Source organism: Halictus rubicundus, chromosome 18, assembly GCF_050948215.1.
Source record: "Halictus rubicundus isolate RS-2024b chromosome 18, iyHalRubi1_principal, whole genome shotgun sequence".
NCBI classification, from domain to species: domain Eukaryota; kingdom Metazoa; phylum Arthropoda; class Insecta; order Hymenoptera; family Halictidae; genus Halictus; species Halictus rubicundus.
In genome coordinates, this window is record NC_135166.1 from 926,491 (window position 1) to 946,666 (window position 20,176).

Sequence of the window (20,176 nt, forward strand, 5' to 3'; positions counted from 1 at the left end):
GAACAACCATCCTCGACACTTGGGGTCCCATTCTCTAGCTCCCGCAAGAACAAATTCGTGTCTGCCGCGGTCTAATAATCGTATTACTGGGTCACAATCGAACAGCTTAGCGGATCAGCGCGTCAAGTGACATTTTAAAGCAGATTTTCTCAAATTCTCTGAATTGTTGCTCAACCAAGATCTTCAATATTTGGCAGTGTAAACATTTCCACGAATTCGCCGGAGACGACTGCAAAGAACGGGGCCAACCGGCCGACACTTACGTTTCCTATTCCCTAGCCTCCGCAAGAACTTGCAGAACTTTTTGTACGCTGTGTTGGCCTCCTTGCTGCTCAACTCCATCGCGCTCTTCACCCTCTCATTCTTCTGCTGCCCCGACGGGCATAGTTTCGGGTACCGCCAATGTTGGCACGGTTCTGACCAGTCCAGACCGGTAGCCGGTGCCATGGCGACTCTTCAGCTCCGAGAACTCGGGAAACGTGCTATGTCACTCGTTCCTCTTCACTGTCGAGCTCATCGACCATTCGTCATCGTGCAACGTGTCTCCAGCGCCCCGGTAATGTCCTCCGGACAGATTCGTACACGGTTTCCAAAATACTAAGTTCTTCGTTGGAAAGAACGTCGATCGGAGGAAACACGTTTTCAGAGACGCTAAGCGGAATGTGCCACGAATTACATACTAATAACCACTCCGAGTCGAGCCGAGATCCTATCGAGGCGGATTACGTGCCGGTCTGGAAAATCGGGGCCGTAAAGGGCACCATTGTTCGTTTCCCGGTACGAGAGATAGCGCGTGCTGGTGGGGGAACAGGCTTTTAGATATGTATACGGTACCGGGGACCTAACTTCTCGGAAGCCGCGGGATCGAAGAAACTCGGCTCGAATTCTATCCCACGGGGCTTCCAACTCGGAATTAATCACACAAGTTTCGAGATTCACTGATCACAGAAGTACACAATTCCGAAGACTTGTCACTCGGAGTCGAAAATCTCTCGGAAGGTTCGTCGCTTGGACACTTCCTCGTCGATTGGATTTCTTGAATTTTGCGTCGGATAGTCCAAATGTGATAATTGTGTATCCGCTGGGAGCAGGCCGAATCCGTTTTCGAAGACGAAGACCGGGCGAAACGTGGATCGCGTGACCAGCCAGGTTTCGAGACCGGCGAAGAAACACGCTCCCCGATCCCGCACACAGGGTTTACGCTCCGAAATCACGCGACACCGCCGAAAGAACCGCCGCGGCGCATCGATTGTCTCCGGGGCTGCGTGTTCTCGCGTTGTCTACGAGCGATCGCGTTCCACGCGCGGCTACGTCGCCAGAGACGTTCTCGTTCCGCGGCGTCTCGGCACGCGACTAAACCGAACGCGCCGCCAATCGCCATTGCTCGCGGAAGAATCGGCTTCCGAGAGGGGGCAGCCGACCACCGGCAGGTGGGGGCAACGTTGCGGATGTTCACCGCGAAAGTGAACATCGCGACCAATCGGCTCGCAGTCATCTTTCCGCGATTTTTGGCCCCCCTTTTGCGGGCTCCTTCGTCCCTTTTGTCGCACCCACCGCCCCTCGCACAACCTCCGAGGCCATACCAAAAGGTCCAATGTCTTCAAAGAAATTTATTTTCTTCGGTTTCAACTTTTTTTGTAACGGTATAGTTTATAACACTGTGGTCAATAGCTGTACAATTGAAATAGATAAGGTACAGGTCAATAAAATCTACCGTTGAATGGCGAGCAACACTGACCCAGTGAAACCTTTCCGAGGGGATCGGCAAAAGGTTGGTTAATTACCGTCGCCGAGCAAATGGCCGGTACCGAGCAAAAAACCGAGACGGATTTGCCGACGGTATGAAGGAAAGAAGCCGGACACATTTCACATTTGCATGCGGCGACAAACTCTTTGCGAGACCGCGCGACGCGAGAGGATTATTCGCGATAAAGTCTATTTATAGTGGGCCGACTCGTCAATGACGGACATCGCCGAGGATTAAATAGAACGTGCCAGTTCTGCAAAGTAGAATTTCACGGTAATCAGCGTCCCCGGGGTGTTCCCCGATTTTCTTGGAACCCCACTCCATCGTATGCTGTTTCTGGAAGCTTTCGCGTTTTAAAAAATCTCGACCTGCGCTCCTAGCTGTAAAAGTGCGATCGAACAGCGTTTCTTTCGGCTTAAATCGACGAACAATTTTTCCGGCGCGAGCCGTAGAAATTATTCGCGGCACGATTCGCTCGGGAACGTCTCGCAGCAAGTTTCCATAACGCGTTCTCGCGCGATCGTACCTCGGAGCCGGCTATAGTTGGCGAACTTTTAATCGGCGGAGCTCATCTTGATTGATTCCGGGCACGCGAGTCTACCGGAAAAAACGGGATCTAGACGATCGCAAGAATCCCGGACGCCGAAACCGCAACGAAGCCTCGGCAGCGCCGATATCGGGCTGTTTGAACGCCGGTTAGAACTCTCGCTATATTTAGCCGTAATAAGTAGATAACAGTCCCAGTGAGCGGGGCACACGGAGCACACGTGAGACATGTCCGAGTCGTTGCGAATAACTCGATTTCTTTTTTCTCGAGAAAAAAAGATATGTTAAAAGAAACACAAACACGGATAAAACCGAGCGGGATTTATCGAGGAGGATTTATCGGCGCAGCGAGCCGTTGATTAAAGGAACCGATCGATATCTGGACACCGGGAGGAGAAAACAAAGCGCGATCGGTATCGTTTCTCCCTATTGTCATCTTCTTCCGGAAGCGTGCACGCCGAACGAACCCGCTAAACGGTCCGATCTCTCGTTATCGAAATCGCCGGGAACTCTTCTTTTTGCGGCGCGCTGGAGAACAACTTGAAGAGGATCGACACCAATCTACTCGGAAAATGAAGTTCGCTAACGACTCCGCGCACTTTCGCTCATAAATACTGGGATACCTGTTGTGCCTGAGGAACGTGTGACGTTTTATAAACATCACGTGCCTAGCACCACTTATCTTAAGTTGTGCTCGCATCAACATGCTCTATTTATCTTCGGCGGGTTCTGAGGAACATTTACTCGCTCTCCTTCGATCATTTTGCTGTCCGACCTTGCCGCACGCTTAATAAGAACTTCAACGTGTATCGTGTTCAATGTTGCAGAATATACCTGCAGAAAAGCGAAGAAACATCGAAAAAAGAATCGATTTTTCAACCGGTTTCGCGGTAACGACTCAACCTTATCTGTTCTCGGTCTGAAAAGAGCATTAACGCGGCGTTAATAACGTGACGCACGCGGGCAGCAATAACTGCAACTCGTTTCGAAACGGTCGCGATCCAGGGAAGCCAGTTCTCGTAATTATTGTCCAGATCGCCTTAAGATCGATCGGTGATCGATGCCGATCCATTATTCGTTGTTCGATTTAGAGTGCCCGGCCACCGATAACGCCGATTTCGTGGAACAACACCCAAAGACGTGAATTGATAACCGCGCGATGGAAACCTTGTATCGATAAAAATTCGACCGATTGAGAAATTTCCTGATGAACGCCGCTTTTGAAGATCGTCGTCTCGAGTCACGTAACGGCGCACAGAAGCCGAAGGCTGGATCGTCCATAAATTCTCTATTTTTGGAGAAGAAAATTCATCTGTTCGATAATTTTATGCGGGCCAGTCCACTTCGATCGCGTAACACGGGAGTAATGGATCGTTTATGCTGATCGGTGGGATGCGAAATTTACGATCGGACTGTGGCCGTTCCAGCCGTATTTATAGTCGGCCTCTCTTGATGCATAGATCGTCCATTAACATAGTACGCTGCTGCTCATTGTCTTTTCGGGAATGAAGCAATTCATAGACGAGGTAAGTTCCGCTCCTCTTCTGAAAAGATATTGTACGTCTGAGATAGAAATTCTAATGGATTAATACTTTTTCAAAACGCTTGCTCTAAACACTGGCTAGACTCATACGATCATATGCGTAATATCGAGTCATATCTGATATTATTATTAACACGTATCCGCATACTAGTGATTGCCGGTGAAATGACTGTATTTAAATCGCGCAATCGGTAGATAATGCGTTAGGGGAATCTAAACGAGTCAGACGGCATAATGGAGCGATACCGTGTCGAGGAGACACGTAGGAGTCCAGTTTCGCTCTCACGCCTCATTTTCCCCCGGCGAAGAATGCCGAACGTGCGTAACGCAGCGCTGCGCGGCGCGGCCGCGTGCAGCGCTTGCAATCGAATTATGAGCAGGCGGCGCAGCTGATCGACCATATAAATAGATCGACCGTACATTGAACGGTTATTCTCGTGGTACCGATACACTTCGACCGAGGCGAGGACGCGGAGAATGATCTGACGCAAGACCGTTCCAACGATTAGCCCGTGCGCGCGTGCTCCGCTTATCAGCCTCCTTTTTCTTTCCAATTCCGGAGCGCGCACACGATTGCTCGACGATGGGAGCACACTTTCAGGAAATATCGCGCCTCGATGCTGTGCACTTGATTACATTACGCGAAACGCTGCAATTTCAATTTATTCCCATTCGGCGGCCCGAAGTACTCATTCCGTAACTGTCGCGAAGGTCTCTACCGTAACCGTCCAGATTTTATCCCCACCGCTGGGCACCCTTGGAATCAAGCGGTAAACACAGCGGTGCGAAGAAATTGTTATTACTTCAAATAAATCACCGTGTCACTTTTAGTTTCGCAGAACAGTACTGAACGGCGTGCATTAAATTCTTTGGAATAGTTATTTCTTGTTTTCATTTCAAACAAAGTTTTCTCGGGTCTGGATTCTGCCACGAGAGTCTCGGTTCTTCTTATCGCGAGCCGAATACAAAAAGCTTCCGAGAGGACAATGCCGTGGAGGAAGCACGTGATATTCAGCGAACTGAGAAAAATAGAATAACAGGAGGTTCATCTTCGCGGAGGTCTGTCTTCCAGGATTTTTCATCTGGCGACACCGTTCAACGAACTTAATGATTCACTGTTTCCCAAGTGAAAGATTCCGACTTCTAGAATTTTTCAAAGAGTCAGAATGTTGCCGTGAGTCATTGCACGCGTATAACTCTCGATTTTGAACGAGCAGCTCTGTCGGACGGTACGAAGAAAGATCGATTTGGTTTTTCGGGAGAAAACGAGCCCGATGGCTATGCTACTCGGAACGAAATTTTAGGGCAGCCGTGAGTTCGTTCACACTAATCTAGATTCGAGATAATGTCGTCATCGAGCAGGTTGTGGTACGGTTCTGGCCGGTTTCCAGGTCGGAGGAGCAAGAAAGTGGCGTAGGGAGCTGGTAGACAAGCGTCTCATCAAAGGGTACTCGCGGTAATTAATCGGCGTTTGAATTAAGGGTACAAATTGAGTGGAGGAATTGCGGCACGCTCTCTGAATAATCCCAGCTGGGGCTCGGTTCTCCGTTTTTCCTTTTATTATTCGGCTTCGAGTCGGTTTTTTTCATGCGGAAGTCGACGGAAGCGACGGCCATCTCGCGCCGCGCCGCCAGTCTTTGTGCTCTAATTAGCAATCGTTAATGGACGTTAAACCTTACACAGTCGTCCGAGCCTTAACGACAAGGCGACCGCGACATTTCATTCCGTTTCCTTCGTCGCTACGTGATCTGGTTACCGGCGATGGCAGATCTGACAACGAGCTTATAGAGAGATGGGTGATCTAGATTCGGTGAAAAATCGAAGTATTTAAGACAACTGGAAATTGGACGGACATCAAGGAGCGTGGACGATACGTTGAAGTTATACAGGGTGTTTCATAACGTGCGTCTTCGTGTTGGCACCGTTCCGATGACTAAAGACACGAAGAAAATGGGTCAACATCTCCCTAAGCTGTAACCGCTGTGTTTTTCGAAACTGTTCTGAGCAGAACAGTCTGGGATCAACAACTTTTTCTCGAAAAAGGAAGAAAACGTTTTTCCGATTGACAACGACACCATTTGAATCACATTTACTTGCTCAATTCATTATAATGTTAACTTTACTGCCAGAACTTTTAGAATTTTGGTCACCGGTACACAGAAATCGATCGGAGTACACGTGCCCGGTAGCCGACTGACCCTGTATCTACCGTTGCATCCTTGATACTTTTTGCTCAGTGCGAGGAAGGGAAATAATCTTGAAGAAAGATCTAATCAGTGCCGTGTTAGATAACCCGTGGAGGACGCGGCAATGGATTCTATTGAGAGCGTATTGATTGCGTTTGCTCGGAGTCGAATCAAAGGGAGTAACGATACCAACGTCTGCCAGGATGCGATAGCTCAGGCAAAATGGCGTGAGAACGGTGCTCGAAGATCAAGGCCCACGTCTTCAGGGTGTCGGCCGACCACGAAGAGAATTAAGATAGTTTCCTCTTTCTCTATAATTTCCCCGTATTCTGCAACGTTTCAGCTTCAACCTCGTCCAGGAATTACGGAGCTATCTGATTTGTATCAAAAGTTCTTTTGCCACAAAGTTGAACGGTTTGGCCCAGCGTGGGGCGGCCCGAGGAGAACGCGGGTTTAATAATAGGCTATTACGGGCCTTATAGTAACACGAAATTACGGTGTTTCCATAGAATCAATAACTCGGGCTCTCTCAGGGTCATCCGAGGCTCACCGCAACCGCGCATCCTGCGCGAACGACCATCATCCTCCATGGTAGTTTCTCGGAATTAACATGTACCTATCAACCGTGACGCAGTTCGCGAGCACGCGGTTTAGATGTACATGTAGATACACGCCAGGATATCCCCGCCATTTCTCTGTGCAGCCAGGAAGCGTAAATGGAACAGTTCCTCTCTTCGATTGTCGTGTTGTTCTCCGAAGCTTCGGCGAGAACTAGTTTAATCCTTTCCGAGAAGTTAGCGTACACATGACGAGTCACCGAAGACACGAGCCGCCTCGATAATTCAGACGGTTTTCGAGACAAACGGAAATGTTCCGAACAAAAGTTGTTTAGCACGGAAGAAGCATTGTCATTGAAATTTATCCTCGCACGGGTGTGCTTGGGAGCCGCTTCATGAATGACAATGTCGTTCGCGGACGTAAGGAAGGTGAAAAATAAAAAGTTTTCATTACGTAGGGTGGGGGACCCAATTTCTAGCGTATACATTACTAATTTAAAATTAAGAAATTTTCCAATTTGACTATCCCGAAAACCCGGAGAGTTCCGAGAGAAGCACAGCGCGTGAATCGGGCGACCATAACGCTGATCAAACAAGCTAGCGCGAATCGAGGTGCGTGATTACCCGGAACGGTGCGATAACTCAGCTTCTAACAATACACTCCAGGACCAATGACGTCAACGATTCCGTCGGGTTAGCAAAATTTTCCGAAGCATCGAGAGCAAGAGCCGTTGCTCGGTGGCGCGTAAAATCGAAACAGTCGAATTTTATGGACTGGCGCGGTTGCAGCGACCAAAGAAACCTCGAGACCGGTTCGCGAAAAGGATCCGCGGATGTTTTCGGGGACGGAAGTCCACGTCAACGGAAGCTACCTTGACGCAAGATGCACCGATGAGCTGGCTTTCGACTACGTGACTTTCGTAACGAGTCTTTCGCTCGAACCGGTCGGGTATGGGCGACAGCACGCCGAAAGCGGTTGGTACATCGTGGAACCGCCGATTATGCAACCGATCGAACAGATTCCTCCGACCTTAAACGTGGACGTTTGACGAGGTGTCGCGGAGCGGAAGATTTCCGACGGACTTCCCGCACGGCGAGCGCTCAATCAATGACTAAGCGGACAGAAGTCCTGGGAAATCGTGTGACCAATGCAGGTGGAATCGTCTTTTGTACTCGTAAACCTACTAAACTAATCGACTCCTATATCTTCGAATCGCACGCATTGTCACAGGCCACGTGGCCCAGAGTCGTCGGATCGAGTCTTATACCAAAAGAAATCTGTACTACGGAGTAAACAAGATCGGTCGAATTGAAAGAGCATCTCGCTCGGAATGAATGAAACTTTGCGCACCGATGTTCACCGGACAGATTTTTCAATTGGCAACGATAAAATCCCGAGCCTGAAAAAAATGGCCGTTCCGAGTGACGGCTCGTGTTTGGCGAACGATCAAACGCGTCTAAATTCAGCGACGTCACCTCTGACGTTCACCAACCAAGTCCGCTAATAATTCTCTGCAAGAATGACGTCACTGGTGGCCGAGGAGCTCGTGCCGCTGCCAATTCTCTGATCGACTGCCTCCGTTGCGAACGCTAACTGTACCACGAACTCATGGCAGGAGTTCAAGCATCAAGGAAACACGCGTGAGTCGGTGTAGCTATCTTTGATCATTATTTCTGCTCAACGTTACAGAGAAATGTCGAATTCGATTCTTTTTTTTTTTGCGTCGGATCGCGTGGTCAGACGGCGGCCGAACACCGGCAAAAGTGCCGATAACGCCATAACTAAAAATAGAACGGGCCAGTTGTTTTCCCCGCGGCTGTGCTCGCAAAAATAGCAGGCGTTACTCTCGAAATCGTGCAACGTTCCACGCGTTCGCGGCTAATTATCGTTCCGCGAACGATCGCGATCAGGTGCTGAACGGGCACGCGCGTTTCCCATTCGGCGCGAAAGAAAAGAGCACGAGCGTGAAAGCATCGCCATCTTTGATCGGGCTCCGACGTTCCAGAGAGTTGTCCGTCGAAGAAACCAGCAATTGTTCAAATTTTCCATTTGTTCGTACTGTGAATCGAATCGCTTTAAATTTATCGCCGATAAATTGAATCACCTTCTTTACCGACGAGAAATACCATCGATTACAGGCCAGAAGAAGAAGTGCCTCGGTTCGAGCAATCAACAGCAGAGATCGCTATCGTACGAGACGCTGATTACTCGCCGGACAATAGGGTATGTTAATTGCGATAAGGAGTCACGTGTTCGCGCGTACTAACCGGGCCCGACTCGCTAGAAAGTGAAAATTGCTTCTCAGGTGTTTCGATTCGTTCGCATTCCGTTCCCACATTAGACTAAACAAGATTACCAACCGTGCCGCACAATGAGAGAATTTGCTACAATTATTTTGCAATTACCGTTGAACCAGTTACCGAGCCGATGTCGAACGAAACTGACGCTTTTTATTGGTTGCAATGCTTTTTGATCGTAAGATTTTCGGATTTGATACTTTATGATATTAATAATAAGACAGACAAACGGAACATTCCGCTGTGCAGAGATATCGCTAGCTCGCACGGCGTTTGTATTGTTTAGTGGACAGCCCTTCCAACAAACCAGTGACAACAGTTAAACAGCGCTCCGTTCCCGACGCGAAATCAATAGCTAGTCACATTTATGAAATTCAATTTGGTATCTGCATTGAGTGTTTGACTGGTCGATTGTAAGCCGGTGGATCAAAGCATAAAAGGTACGAGGCTTGTTCCCTTCGATGGGAATCCCAGAATCCAATTGCACCGGCCAATCGGTGTGTAGTATCGACCGGGGTAGCAGTAGCACGGAACGCGTGCACCTATTAACCGGCTTGAAAGCATCGGCCTTTCCCCTTTCGTCCACCGTTCCCGACCGGCGCATAGTGCTCCAACTCTTATGGGAGTCAACGGAAAATTAAATAACTTCCAAACTAATCCGTTTGCGACCCCAAGACCCCCGACACTTTTCCAAAGAGGAAGCTGACAAAAATTGAAGCGATCTTTATCTTTTCATTGAGTCAAAACCTTTTGGCTAATTACTATTTTCTCTGGTTCGGGCAACGACGGGCTAATAAATTTAAATGATTAAATTTTGAAAGTGAAGTTAAGTGCTTTTTTACAGAACAAAAAATCCTAAAATTTGCGTTAATTTTGGCAGTTCACAGCAGGATCGGAAAGATGTGCCTGAAAACCCCGGGGCCACCGTTATGTTAGGACACCACATATAAGGATTCCAGGGATTACCGGAAGCTCGAAAGATACCCGCCGCGTCCGTCACGTAGACGCCGAGAAACTGTTGGCCCAGTGTGGACACGCGACCAACACGCACAGAGAGAAGAGAGTCCCGAGCGAGCCGACGCGACGCGACGCGACGCTACGCTACGCGCGTTGTCACGTGCATACACGCGCTCACGTGTCGAACCCGTGCCGAGCCGAGCTTCAACTTTACGGCCTGTCGGCGCCGCATGCTGAAGCTGTCGCATCATTCGATATATCCGGGAAACGATGGCCCGGAGTTCATCGGTATCTCTATTTTATTATAATTTTGTATTATATTAGCTTTAGTCAAATTAGGAACAGTCTTTTCTACGCCCTCTCTTTCCTTGTATACCTATTTATAATATATTACACTTTCCCAGAACTTGGTGAACTACTACGCTAGAGGCGGCACTAAAATGATCCAAAAAAGACTCGAACACCCTGCTCTAACCCTAAACTTTCAAATATAGACGACATAATGTCCCTCCCTGGTAGTACCAACATAGCCCCCGTCTACGTTTTAGCTCCAACTTCCACGCAGTGTCGCCAGATGAGGGGAGGGATCACGAGTCGAGGGGAAACCGTTTCCCCCTCTCTGCCAGTGCCGGAGTATGCGCGGTAGAAGGGGAAATTAGAGTGGGGGTACAAGTCTCGATCCGGCGACTTCCACGTGCACCTCGAAATATTCTTCAAATTCCGTGATATTCGAACAGAGGACCCCTATACAGTTTCCCACGTTTTACTTTCGATTACAATCCACCCATTCATCCTCGGAATACCAATTCCAATGTTCGAACTTCAGCTGTACCTAGAGATTCGCCGAGTTGCAGGATCAGGTGGCGTAAAGCACTTGATCGGAGATCACCGGAGCGGATAAACAATTCGGGGAATGATTTTCGAGATAGCAGGTGGTGGTGTGCGCGGGAGGTCGGTACGAGGCTCGACGGAGTTCGCTATCGATCGATAAGAGGCTCGGGGATCGATTCGAAACGATTCGCTGGGCGATAGATCAACGGGGATAATGGTATTGCGCCGCGCGGCTCATAATGGTTGCCGTTGCATGAATGGAGAAAGGTGAACAGGCGTGTGTTCATCAAGGACGGGCTTGGTGTAACGGGGGACGCAGCGTCGGAAGGCGAAACGCCGCAACAGCTGATTCCTCCTCGACGATGACAGATCAATGAAACATGGACCAGATGTTCGTGATGCTCGCGAAAGAGCACGCGAGTTTCGCACGCGGCCTCGCAAACGATCACGATGCAGGCCTACTCTCGAGGCCCTACACCGCCGTTACGCTACTACCAAGCTGGATACACGGTCCTCGGGTACTTCTTGCACGACCGTCTATTTTCCGCCCTCTGTTTAGAACCGTCCCGGGACACGTGCTCGACATCTGGATGCACCGCAATCGCGGTAACCCGCTTAAAATAGAGGAGATTCCCGAAGAACTCGACGGACCCGAGCAAGTTAGTGTAACGCCAGTCCTTTTTTCCCCCTTCTGTCCGGGGAGGATGAGTTATTAATTGGTGAGCTGGGAGTTGCTGGAACGAAATACGAGATTCAGAAATACTACTGATTTGCTCCGTAAATGTGGAATATCCGATATACGGTGCAAACTATTCGAATAATAGTTTTCTTCATGAATTTTGAGAGAGCGTGCATTCGATTCGGAAGTCGGCGCTAAAGGGAATAGCGGTCGGCGAGACCAAAGGGGAGGAGGGACGGTGTATCGATTGGTGTGAAAATGGTCGAATGTAAAGGGCGCGACGCGAAATTCCTCGGTGTCATTCCTGTTCGCACGTTCTGCTTTACTAACCGAGAGCCACAGTTATTTCGTCGCTCGGGGGCGCCACCGAGCGCAAGAAAGTGGCGCCGCCTGTTCGCCGACCGTACCACGTTTAATCAGCCATCGATACGTGGGCGCAAAATCGCGTCTACGCGTCGCTCCTTCTTAGGCATCATTTGTCTTTCTCCTCGACCGGCTGACGGGAATAACCGATTAATTTTTCATCGGCAAAAACCCCGATCGATAGCCACCGCCGAGCATGCGACAGAGAAGATCGAACACGGCCCGACTGGAAAGAGAGACAATAGAGGCTGGATCCATCCGACTGGTCATCCGAATTCTTCGGTTTTCCAGCGATACAGCCCCCCCCCCCCACCCGATAGTTCGCTCAACTTTGACTTTGACGGAGTTACAGCCAAGGCCGGGCACCTGCTGTCAGAAATAGAAGAGCAACCGCGCAGGACAATAGCGTTCCCGAGGCAGCTGCCTGGCTCCGGTAGCTTCCGTTACATCGTCAAATCGAATTCCACGGCCCGATTCCGCACAAAGTACCAGCCCCCTGGCCCGGAAATTGATCGCGGAACTTTAATGGCTGCCATTTAGGACGCGACGCGACGCGGCTCGGATATCGAGTCCTTCTCGTGTCTCTAATCCTTTTGCTTTAGAGCGTCTGCGAGCTTAAAAGCTTCGAAGGGTCTATTCTGACGCGCTTTCCTCCGATCTGCCCGGTGGTCCAGTAAGAACCGCACATCTTGACGCGACAGCCTTGAATATCAGCTAGAATTTCAAGGATTATCTTTGTCTCCGTTTAGGTGCGCGCATCGGCGCCGCTCTGAACACTCCTTGATTTTCAACGGAAAAATGCGCCCGATGAATGCAACACTCAACCCCTTGCACTACGAATTTTCATCTACCTTCGACTTCATTGGGATTTGCGCGATTTAATAAAGTTCAGGAAAGTTCGGAATTCTTGTAATCCACAGGTTCATCATACGTAATCAGTATTACTTAGAATTGCCCGAATGAACAATCTAACAAATGGGGGACAGATAAGAATTGCAAGAGGATGCACGACGCGTCGGGAGGACGGCTGGCGAGCATAAAGGATCAATAGGCAGCCATTCGTGGACGGATTCAAGCGCTACGACTACACCTAATTTATCCCAGATCCAGCGGGCGCGCGTTGGCGTGCTTTTTCTAAATTCTAAGTTGCCGCGAACCGTATGTGGGCACAAGTATGGGTTGTTCGGGGAACGGTTAACGGAATCACCATCTAATTAGCTGAATAAACGTGTTTAACGAGCCGCGTTAACTATGAAGGTGGCGACAACGTGGCCGAGCACTGGCCGGCGCCGCATCGTTAAAAATCTTAAGGTCAGACGCTCTCGTCCAACGGAACCATGAAGAACGGCGGAATGCGTCACCGGCGACAGAGGCCGGGAGGTATAGTTCGGGCGCTATCAACAGCGGTCTCGCTGTCCAAAGCAAATAGGGGTTAACAAAACACCCCGGGCAGGCGGATAAAACGCAGCGTTGTGCAGAAGCAGAGCGAGCACAGTTAATATCGCCAAGTGATGCTAACGAAAGGCAAACACGGCCGCGATGTGTACCGAGCTAACAGCGGATTTTCAATTCGAAACGGAAAACGGACCGGTCGCTTCGAGTCGAAGTTCTCGCCGATCCGGGAACCGTCGCGCGGATGCTGTGTCATCGGTTAATTCGTGACATCGATCCGAAATAATGCACGGTAACGGCGGGCTTGTCGAGGAACGACACCGGCCGCGTCAAAGAACAACCCCCCGCGGGTCGACACGCGCGGCCCAAGAGGAGAGCGGTGTCGCGAGCCTCCCTTTATCTCGCCGGGCCATTATCATTCTTGGCCATCCTTTGTTCCCCGTCTACCTTCCCACTTTGCTCGCTGGCGTTTCCGGGGTCACAGAGACAGCAGTGCTCTCCAAACCTTTTCCTCTCCACCGACTTTCCGCGGGAAGAAGTTACTCGAGAGAGAGAGAGAGAGAGAGAGAGAGAGAGAGAGCACGGCCACGTCTGCGGAAAAGTCAACGACAAAGCGTGTGCCAGCGTGCAACGCGAGCAACAGAGATGGAGAGAGAGAGAGAGTGAGATCAACGAGCTCATCTCTCGTCGACGCTGTTCGCGCAACGTCGTCGAGATGACCTTGGGACCAGAAAAACAACCCGTGATCCGCGATGGTTCGTTCCTTGGCCTGCTACCAGAATCTGCGTTATTAATTTCCGAAAATACGACGCTGATTCGCGTTCATTATCCTTCAGAGATGGGAGCGAGACTTTTCAGCCCGAGAGCCACTTCGAGGATGCTGGCTGGTTAAAGAAACCCTGGAGAGCCCTTCCGCTGGAGACAGCGTCCGGATCCTCGAGACGTCTCCACGCGTTTCGCCTCCTCTATTATCGATCTCTCCAGCCCCGAAGTGAACATCCTCGAAAAATCAATCGCGCGACACCGCGCGCATACAGGGTGAATCGAAAACCGTGTTGCCACAGAGAAAGATTCGATACGAGGTTGCGAACACGGTAGAAACTTCGTTCGAGGCCTTCTTTTTCCGGGATATCCAATTTGAAAAGTTGTCGGGTACAGGCGCACGTGGCAGGTCCTTTACGGAAGGAATAAAACCAATTTGAAAGTCGATCGAACAGTATCCTCGAAATTAAAGTAAGCTTTTGTCGAGTGACGTCTGGTACGATTTGTGCAAGGAGATATTCGGGATGATCGAATTGATCGAAGAATCAGTTTTTCGTCCGGTCGCAGACTCTGCGTTTGATGCTCGTTTCGCGCAGCCGGAGCGGAACCGTTTATCTCTCGGTTAATTAGTTTATCGAGTGCACTTGCGATTGCTCGTAAAAATTCATTATATAACGGCTTGCGTGGCGACGCAGATAAAAAGCTGTTTCTTCTGCGTAAGCTGGTTACGCGCGTCGAACAGTTTCGTTCCATGGACAGCGCTGGGTTTCCCACTCTCACGATTCAATTCGATTCTATTCGATTCGATTCGCGGGCGCACTCGTGTCGCGTTTTAATTGTCGCCGGGAAGGCCGATCGGTGTCGAAAGAAACGAATATTAAAACTCGCCGCGAAGCGTCACGATCCGACTCTCTCCCCCACCACGTTCTCGATCGCGAAATCCACTCGCGAAGTGCGTGACGGAAATCGCGAGCTTCGAGCGCAGAATTCGAACTTCGGATCGATAGAGATCGGGGACCGGGGAGAAAATTCTTCGGAATTTCAAGGCCTTTCTTTGTGAACGCTCTCGGATGTGATCCCGAAGTCTTTTGTTACGCGATAACGTAACATTCTGTGAATAAACTCAATTTCCTATGAGTCAGGGGCATGATGCGTCTCCTTTCGCCTTGAAACAAAGAGACGCAGCCGCGGCATAATTAGACGACTTAACCGTCTTTCTATTCCACATATCTTTAATTACTCTTTTTCTCTGACATCAAACGGTTATTCTGACCGAGGGAGATCAGCGAGATATTAATTGTGCTGTGGCAATTGGAGGCTTGAAAATCTTCTTTTACCAAATATACTCCCATAATTCTTAGATTACGTTGTGGATTGTTGTTGTAGATGCGTCGAGCAAGAGCAACGCGGCGAAGAAAGTATTGGCAAAGGAAGCGCGAGCAAAGGGAGAAGCGCAGAGACTCGAAGGAACGTCTTTAACGAAGTAAAGTGACGAGAATTTGACACGGTGAACTCTTAGGTTTGCCATCCGGGGCGTGTAACCGAGCAAAATTCAGCGTTTGGCTCGCGGTCAAGACCGACGGGGACGCGGAAACGTCGGGCACGTCCGCGTTTTCGAAATTAATCGGAAGCGCAGTTTCCAGGAAGCATCGCCAAGTCGTCGTCGGATCCGTCCGCGGTTTGAGCATCGATGGAAAATAAAAGCGGTCCCTTCCGCGGCCCCATGATACGTCCGCGCGATAAGGAGCCCGTTAACGACGGAAAGAATCGGCCGCGATGAATATTTATGCGGTTGCGATACGTGGCCGAGTCGATAAATGCCGCCTAATGGCGGGAGGGTTTCGATGAAGGTGTTCCTGGGACCGTGAGGGGTATAACTCGGATCGTTTAAAAATACGGGATTCCCATGGGAAGCCATCCCGTAACTTCGGCTGCCGTTTCAATAATGTATAAGCACGGTGTAGTTTTCAAGATTACTTGAACATCGGTGAAACTTCGAAGAGACGCGAAAGTTTTTCTAGAGAGAAAACCGTGGTTCGAGGCAGCGGGTTAAATCTGATCGATTCGCGAAAGAATATTGGAGAGCATCGGGTCTTATATTCAGTTAGCCTAGATCGCGGCGATCTCGTCGTATTTTTAGAGATAAATTGGAACGTTCCGGCTAGAAAGAGAAACCAAGTGCTACGGGAGAATAGCGTCGGAGGATTCCTGCAGGGAAAATTCTAATTCCGCTTTGTCCGCCATTTCTATGGGGACTCGAGCGACCGAGAAATTCTCTCGTCCGCAGGTATATGTTATTCAAATCATTTAACGTTTCTACTGTATAGTCTTCTTGCTCGGTGTATTTTGTAATATTGCCTAATGCGTCCTGTGTATCTGTCCACGTGTAATTACCACGTGCAACGAATCGCAATTCGGGTCCAATGACTGTGCAACGGCGAGCACTTAGCTCGATTGTCTGTATCGAGTGCCGGATTCTTCCGACAGAAATACCGTGCGGGGCGACTCTCTGGGGTTCGCTTCGGTGTCGAAAAAACATTTGCGAAAACCTAAGGGACATGTTCGATCGGGGTGAACTTGATTCGAGGTCACAGCCACGCCGTCGCGAGGATAATCGATCCTTAGCCGGCGACGAGGAACAGCACATTGTGTCTCCGTTCTGCCTGGCAACCGCAAGATATCGACACGTAATTGCTTCGTCGGTCATCAGGCACGATTATTTATAAATCGGATCTGTCGACGTTATTCTCGTCGAAGAAACGGTACCCGCGGCGCGTTGTCGAACAGTTTTCCCGACCCGACTTAATCGTTATTTAACGACCCGAGACTTTTCGTTGCCTCGCCAAGCAGTCCGCCATTGGCCGGAATCTGGTGGTGTGCGGCTACCCAAAAATTTGAATTTGGATTTTTAACTTTCTGGGATCCTGATCCGTTTCAGCACTCGGGTATCCGCACACACAGCTACTGGTCACTGCTTCCGGTCGATGGCATCAAGTTAGCGATCGAAGATCGAAGCGCGTACCGGTCAAGCGGGTCTCGAGATTCTCTCGATCGCCGGGATCACCAGGGGGAACAATCGAGTCGTGAAATTCACGTGTCACGAACGGTTTAATATCACGCAGGCATATTGACCCATATCGCGACACGTGAGTAGGTAACGTGATCGACCTTCTTCCAGCGTGAACGGTCGAGCAAGTTTCAACGGGAGACTGTGCCTCGGTCGTCGTTGGCGGAAGAAGATAGCCGACGATTCCGAGCACCGGGTCGCAGACTCTTTTTGAAAAGTTTTTGAATAATGTACACGGTATGCTGCGGAACTGGGTCGAGCTGTATCGTCGTCACGATTCCAGATGGAAAGAGGGCACGGAAGAGCGGAGACCGTATAAGAAATTTCTTAGATGTTCGACAAACATTCCAAAACTGGAGACTCAACACGCAATCGCAGACCACGATCGCGAGATTTTTCGAAGGGCTCGATCAACGTGCCCTTGGCGAAGCCATCGCTAGGGTCCCGCCCGATGACGTTGGAGCATAATTTGAAATTCTCATTAAAGCCCGCGGAAGGCAGCGAGCGACAGAGCCAGGACGATGGCTCATCGGCAGAAAACTTCTCGTTTTGTTCGGCTTTTGTTCGCGGAGGAACGGTGCGAACGACGCGTGTCAACGCCGCGCCAGGATATTGACCCAGTTTCCTGAGCGCGGGTACCGTGCCACCCATGAATGTGTCATGCGATCATTTCGAGCTTGATGCTCCCGCAACCCCACCGGAGGGTATGAATTTTTTAAGTCGGCCGACCGCGGGCTTCTCTGTCTTTTTCGAAATGCGGGCTCCGAGAGCCGAGAGCGCCGCCAGAAAGGACCCCAGACCCGTTTTGTCTCTTGGACACGGAACGGTATTTACAAGACTATAGTAGCTATAGTGGCTTGGTATTTTTATCCTTGATATCCTCCGGGGAAAGGAAATGTTTCCTTCACAGAAGAATTGACGACCGCCGGAAGAAACTCAAGCACCGCTGTTACATAGGGGAGATTCTTTAAGAATGCATCGCGTATCCCTAATTCGATTGTATGTATGTGCTTTCCACATTACCAGAGAGGCTTGCTCGAAGATAACCCGAAACAATCGGCGGTAGACGAAGAAGGTATCGTTAATGTAATGAATCGTCTAACCGGGGCATAGAGGGAAACAGGCGGGCTCGGTAATCATCATCCACGGCGGGCGATTCGTTTATGCAATTACGTAAATTGATTAGGTAACAAAGCGTGTTATATATGAGCCGCGCGCGGGGAGATCGAAGTTAATCCGATTCGCAGAGTTTAATCCGGCGAGAACGAAGGTGGCCGCGAAGGCGACGAATTCGAACGGTTCGCTGGCAGAAAAAGTTAGATGCCAGCGACGTGTAACGGGTGCGGTTGCGGCTCCGCAATCGGCGAGTTGCCTCGCGGATCGAACGCCCGCCAAAAATCCGATGCGCGTAAGGCAGCTCGATCGCACCGCGTCGATACCACCCCGCCGATTGACGAGAATCGAAACTCGAAGGTTCTTTATTTTGGGCGTGCCCGATATAGGCGAAAGCCCGCCATTAAACATTAACATTGTCGACGGTGCCTTTTCAACCGCGACATTGAACAATGGCGCGTTAACCGTCCGAACGAACCGCACGGACGTTCGTTACGTTTATATAAATTATATCAGCGCGTCCTTCGACCGCCGAGATTATTGGCTGTGTATCGATAACGTGCCACTGGCAAACATTTTTACACGACGGAATTCATCTGTCGCGCAGAAACGCTGTCTTTTCGCAGCCAATTCAACCTTCCGGGCTTCGACGCGTTCGAGGATCTCCTTCGTCTTCGCTTTGAATCATTAGCGAGTCTCGTATAGGAGTCTCCGAATCTCATCCTCGCCGACAAGTTAACAATGCACCTGTAAAATGCAATCACAGTTTACTTCGAAATCGAGGGTACACGTTTCCGTGTGTTTTAGATAAATCTTTGCGTTGTTCTTCGGGAGTATTTTTCTTAATTCGTAACCATTTTAAGTTGATATTATTTGGCCGAACGATGACACAAATCGGCGAGGGACGCTGCGAAGCGTTTCTACACGCGAAACGCGGCAATCTGAAGGCTTAGGTTTTCTGGGAAGATGTCGGGAACAGAGTTACGATTTTACGAATCCGATGCAAGTCGGCAACGCGGCGGGGATTCTGATCTTCCTTTTCTTGCCGAGTTACGGAATCCCTTATTGTGCCCCGGGAACGGAGAGAGTATACCTGAAATTCGAAAGGGACTCGAAGGGCGTATCCCAAATTTCAGGCAGACGATACAGCCCGATTCTTCACCGCCATGACACCTCACAAATTTGTTCCCCGAGAATATTCCACTTTGCCGGGCACACGAGAAGACGCGCGAACATTTTACTTCCAGTCCAATTTTTCCATGTCCGTTTAACGAACTTTTGGTAAGAAAATTGTTCGCGTTTCATCGGTCAGTTGGAACTGCCGATATCTCTGGCCGAATGGAAAATATTTGCCCGAACGGAGATTAAAGTGGAAGTCTGAACTGAGAGTGTATTTGTGTTCGAAGAACAAAGCACCGGGAACGATTTACACAACTGTCTACAAATATCTGTGTTTCAACACCGGAGATTAATTGAGATTACGGTGCATTCTTCGATAACGTAAGTGCTCAGGATCATTCTACACGGTTATTTCCAAATGCTGAAGTAACGTGATTTTTAGTGCTTATAAGTTTCCCGGCGCGTCGTACGGACAAGTTGATGCATTCACCATAGAATGTACCTGTGATTAAATGGACCTGGTTACACAAACAGTTGCAGTTTCATGAAAATGCAACCGCATTACAGATAAGATTTATCTATGTATGTACGAATAGACAGCTAACGTTTTATCTAAATGACACTTAAAAGCAGCCATACTCTGATAAATGAACTCTTTATTCGAGTGTTAAGCTACTAACGAGACTAATGCTAGCAAAAGTTAACAGCCCCGTGAACTTTCCGTGTCGTCAACGCGATACCATTCTAACGCTTCGAAACAACGTCTTCCGAAGACAATGTAGAGAACATTCGATTAATTCGTTTTGGCCGACCATTTTCAGGTAACACTTCGCTCTGTAGTACCGCCTGACGCGATGCGACAAAATTCGGAACAATCCGGTTCAAATAATACCGATAAACGCATACATGTATCCTGTGATATTCGACGCACCTCGTGCGATCGAACGAACCCCGAATGAACAGCTGACGACAGTACTCGGACAGAACGCGACTCGAAAACTCTGAACAAACTACAA

The 20,176-nt window shown here is 49.5% G+C and overlaps 1 protein-coding gene across 8 annotated transcripts in view; it reads right to left on the reverse strand.

The window, feature by feature from the left end:
• Positions 1 to 20,176, reverse strand: part of LOC143362790 (glycogen synthase kinase-3 beta) — a 44,574-nt gene that overhangs the window by 21,258 nt on the left and 3,140 nt on the right. For 2 of the 8 annotated variants that reach the window (XM_076803232.1, XM_076803231.1), the window contains exon 1: positions 264 to 526. The exons of 3 other annotated variants lie outside the window; for them this stretch is intronic. In XM_076803232.1, coding sequence (XP_076659347.1) covers positions 264 to 447 — 184 coding nt within the window. In that variant the 5' untranslated portion in view covers positions 448 to 526. Of the gene's footprint in view, positions 1 to 263; positions 532 to 20,176 lie in introns of those variants that run through there. 3 more of the 8 variants (XM_076803234.1, XM_076803233.1, XM_076803238.1) reach the window with 3 other exon arrangements.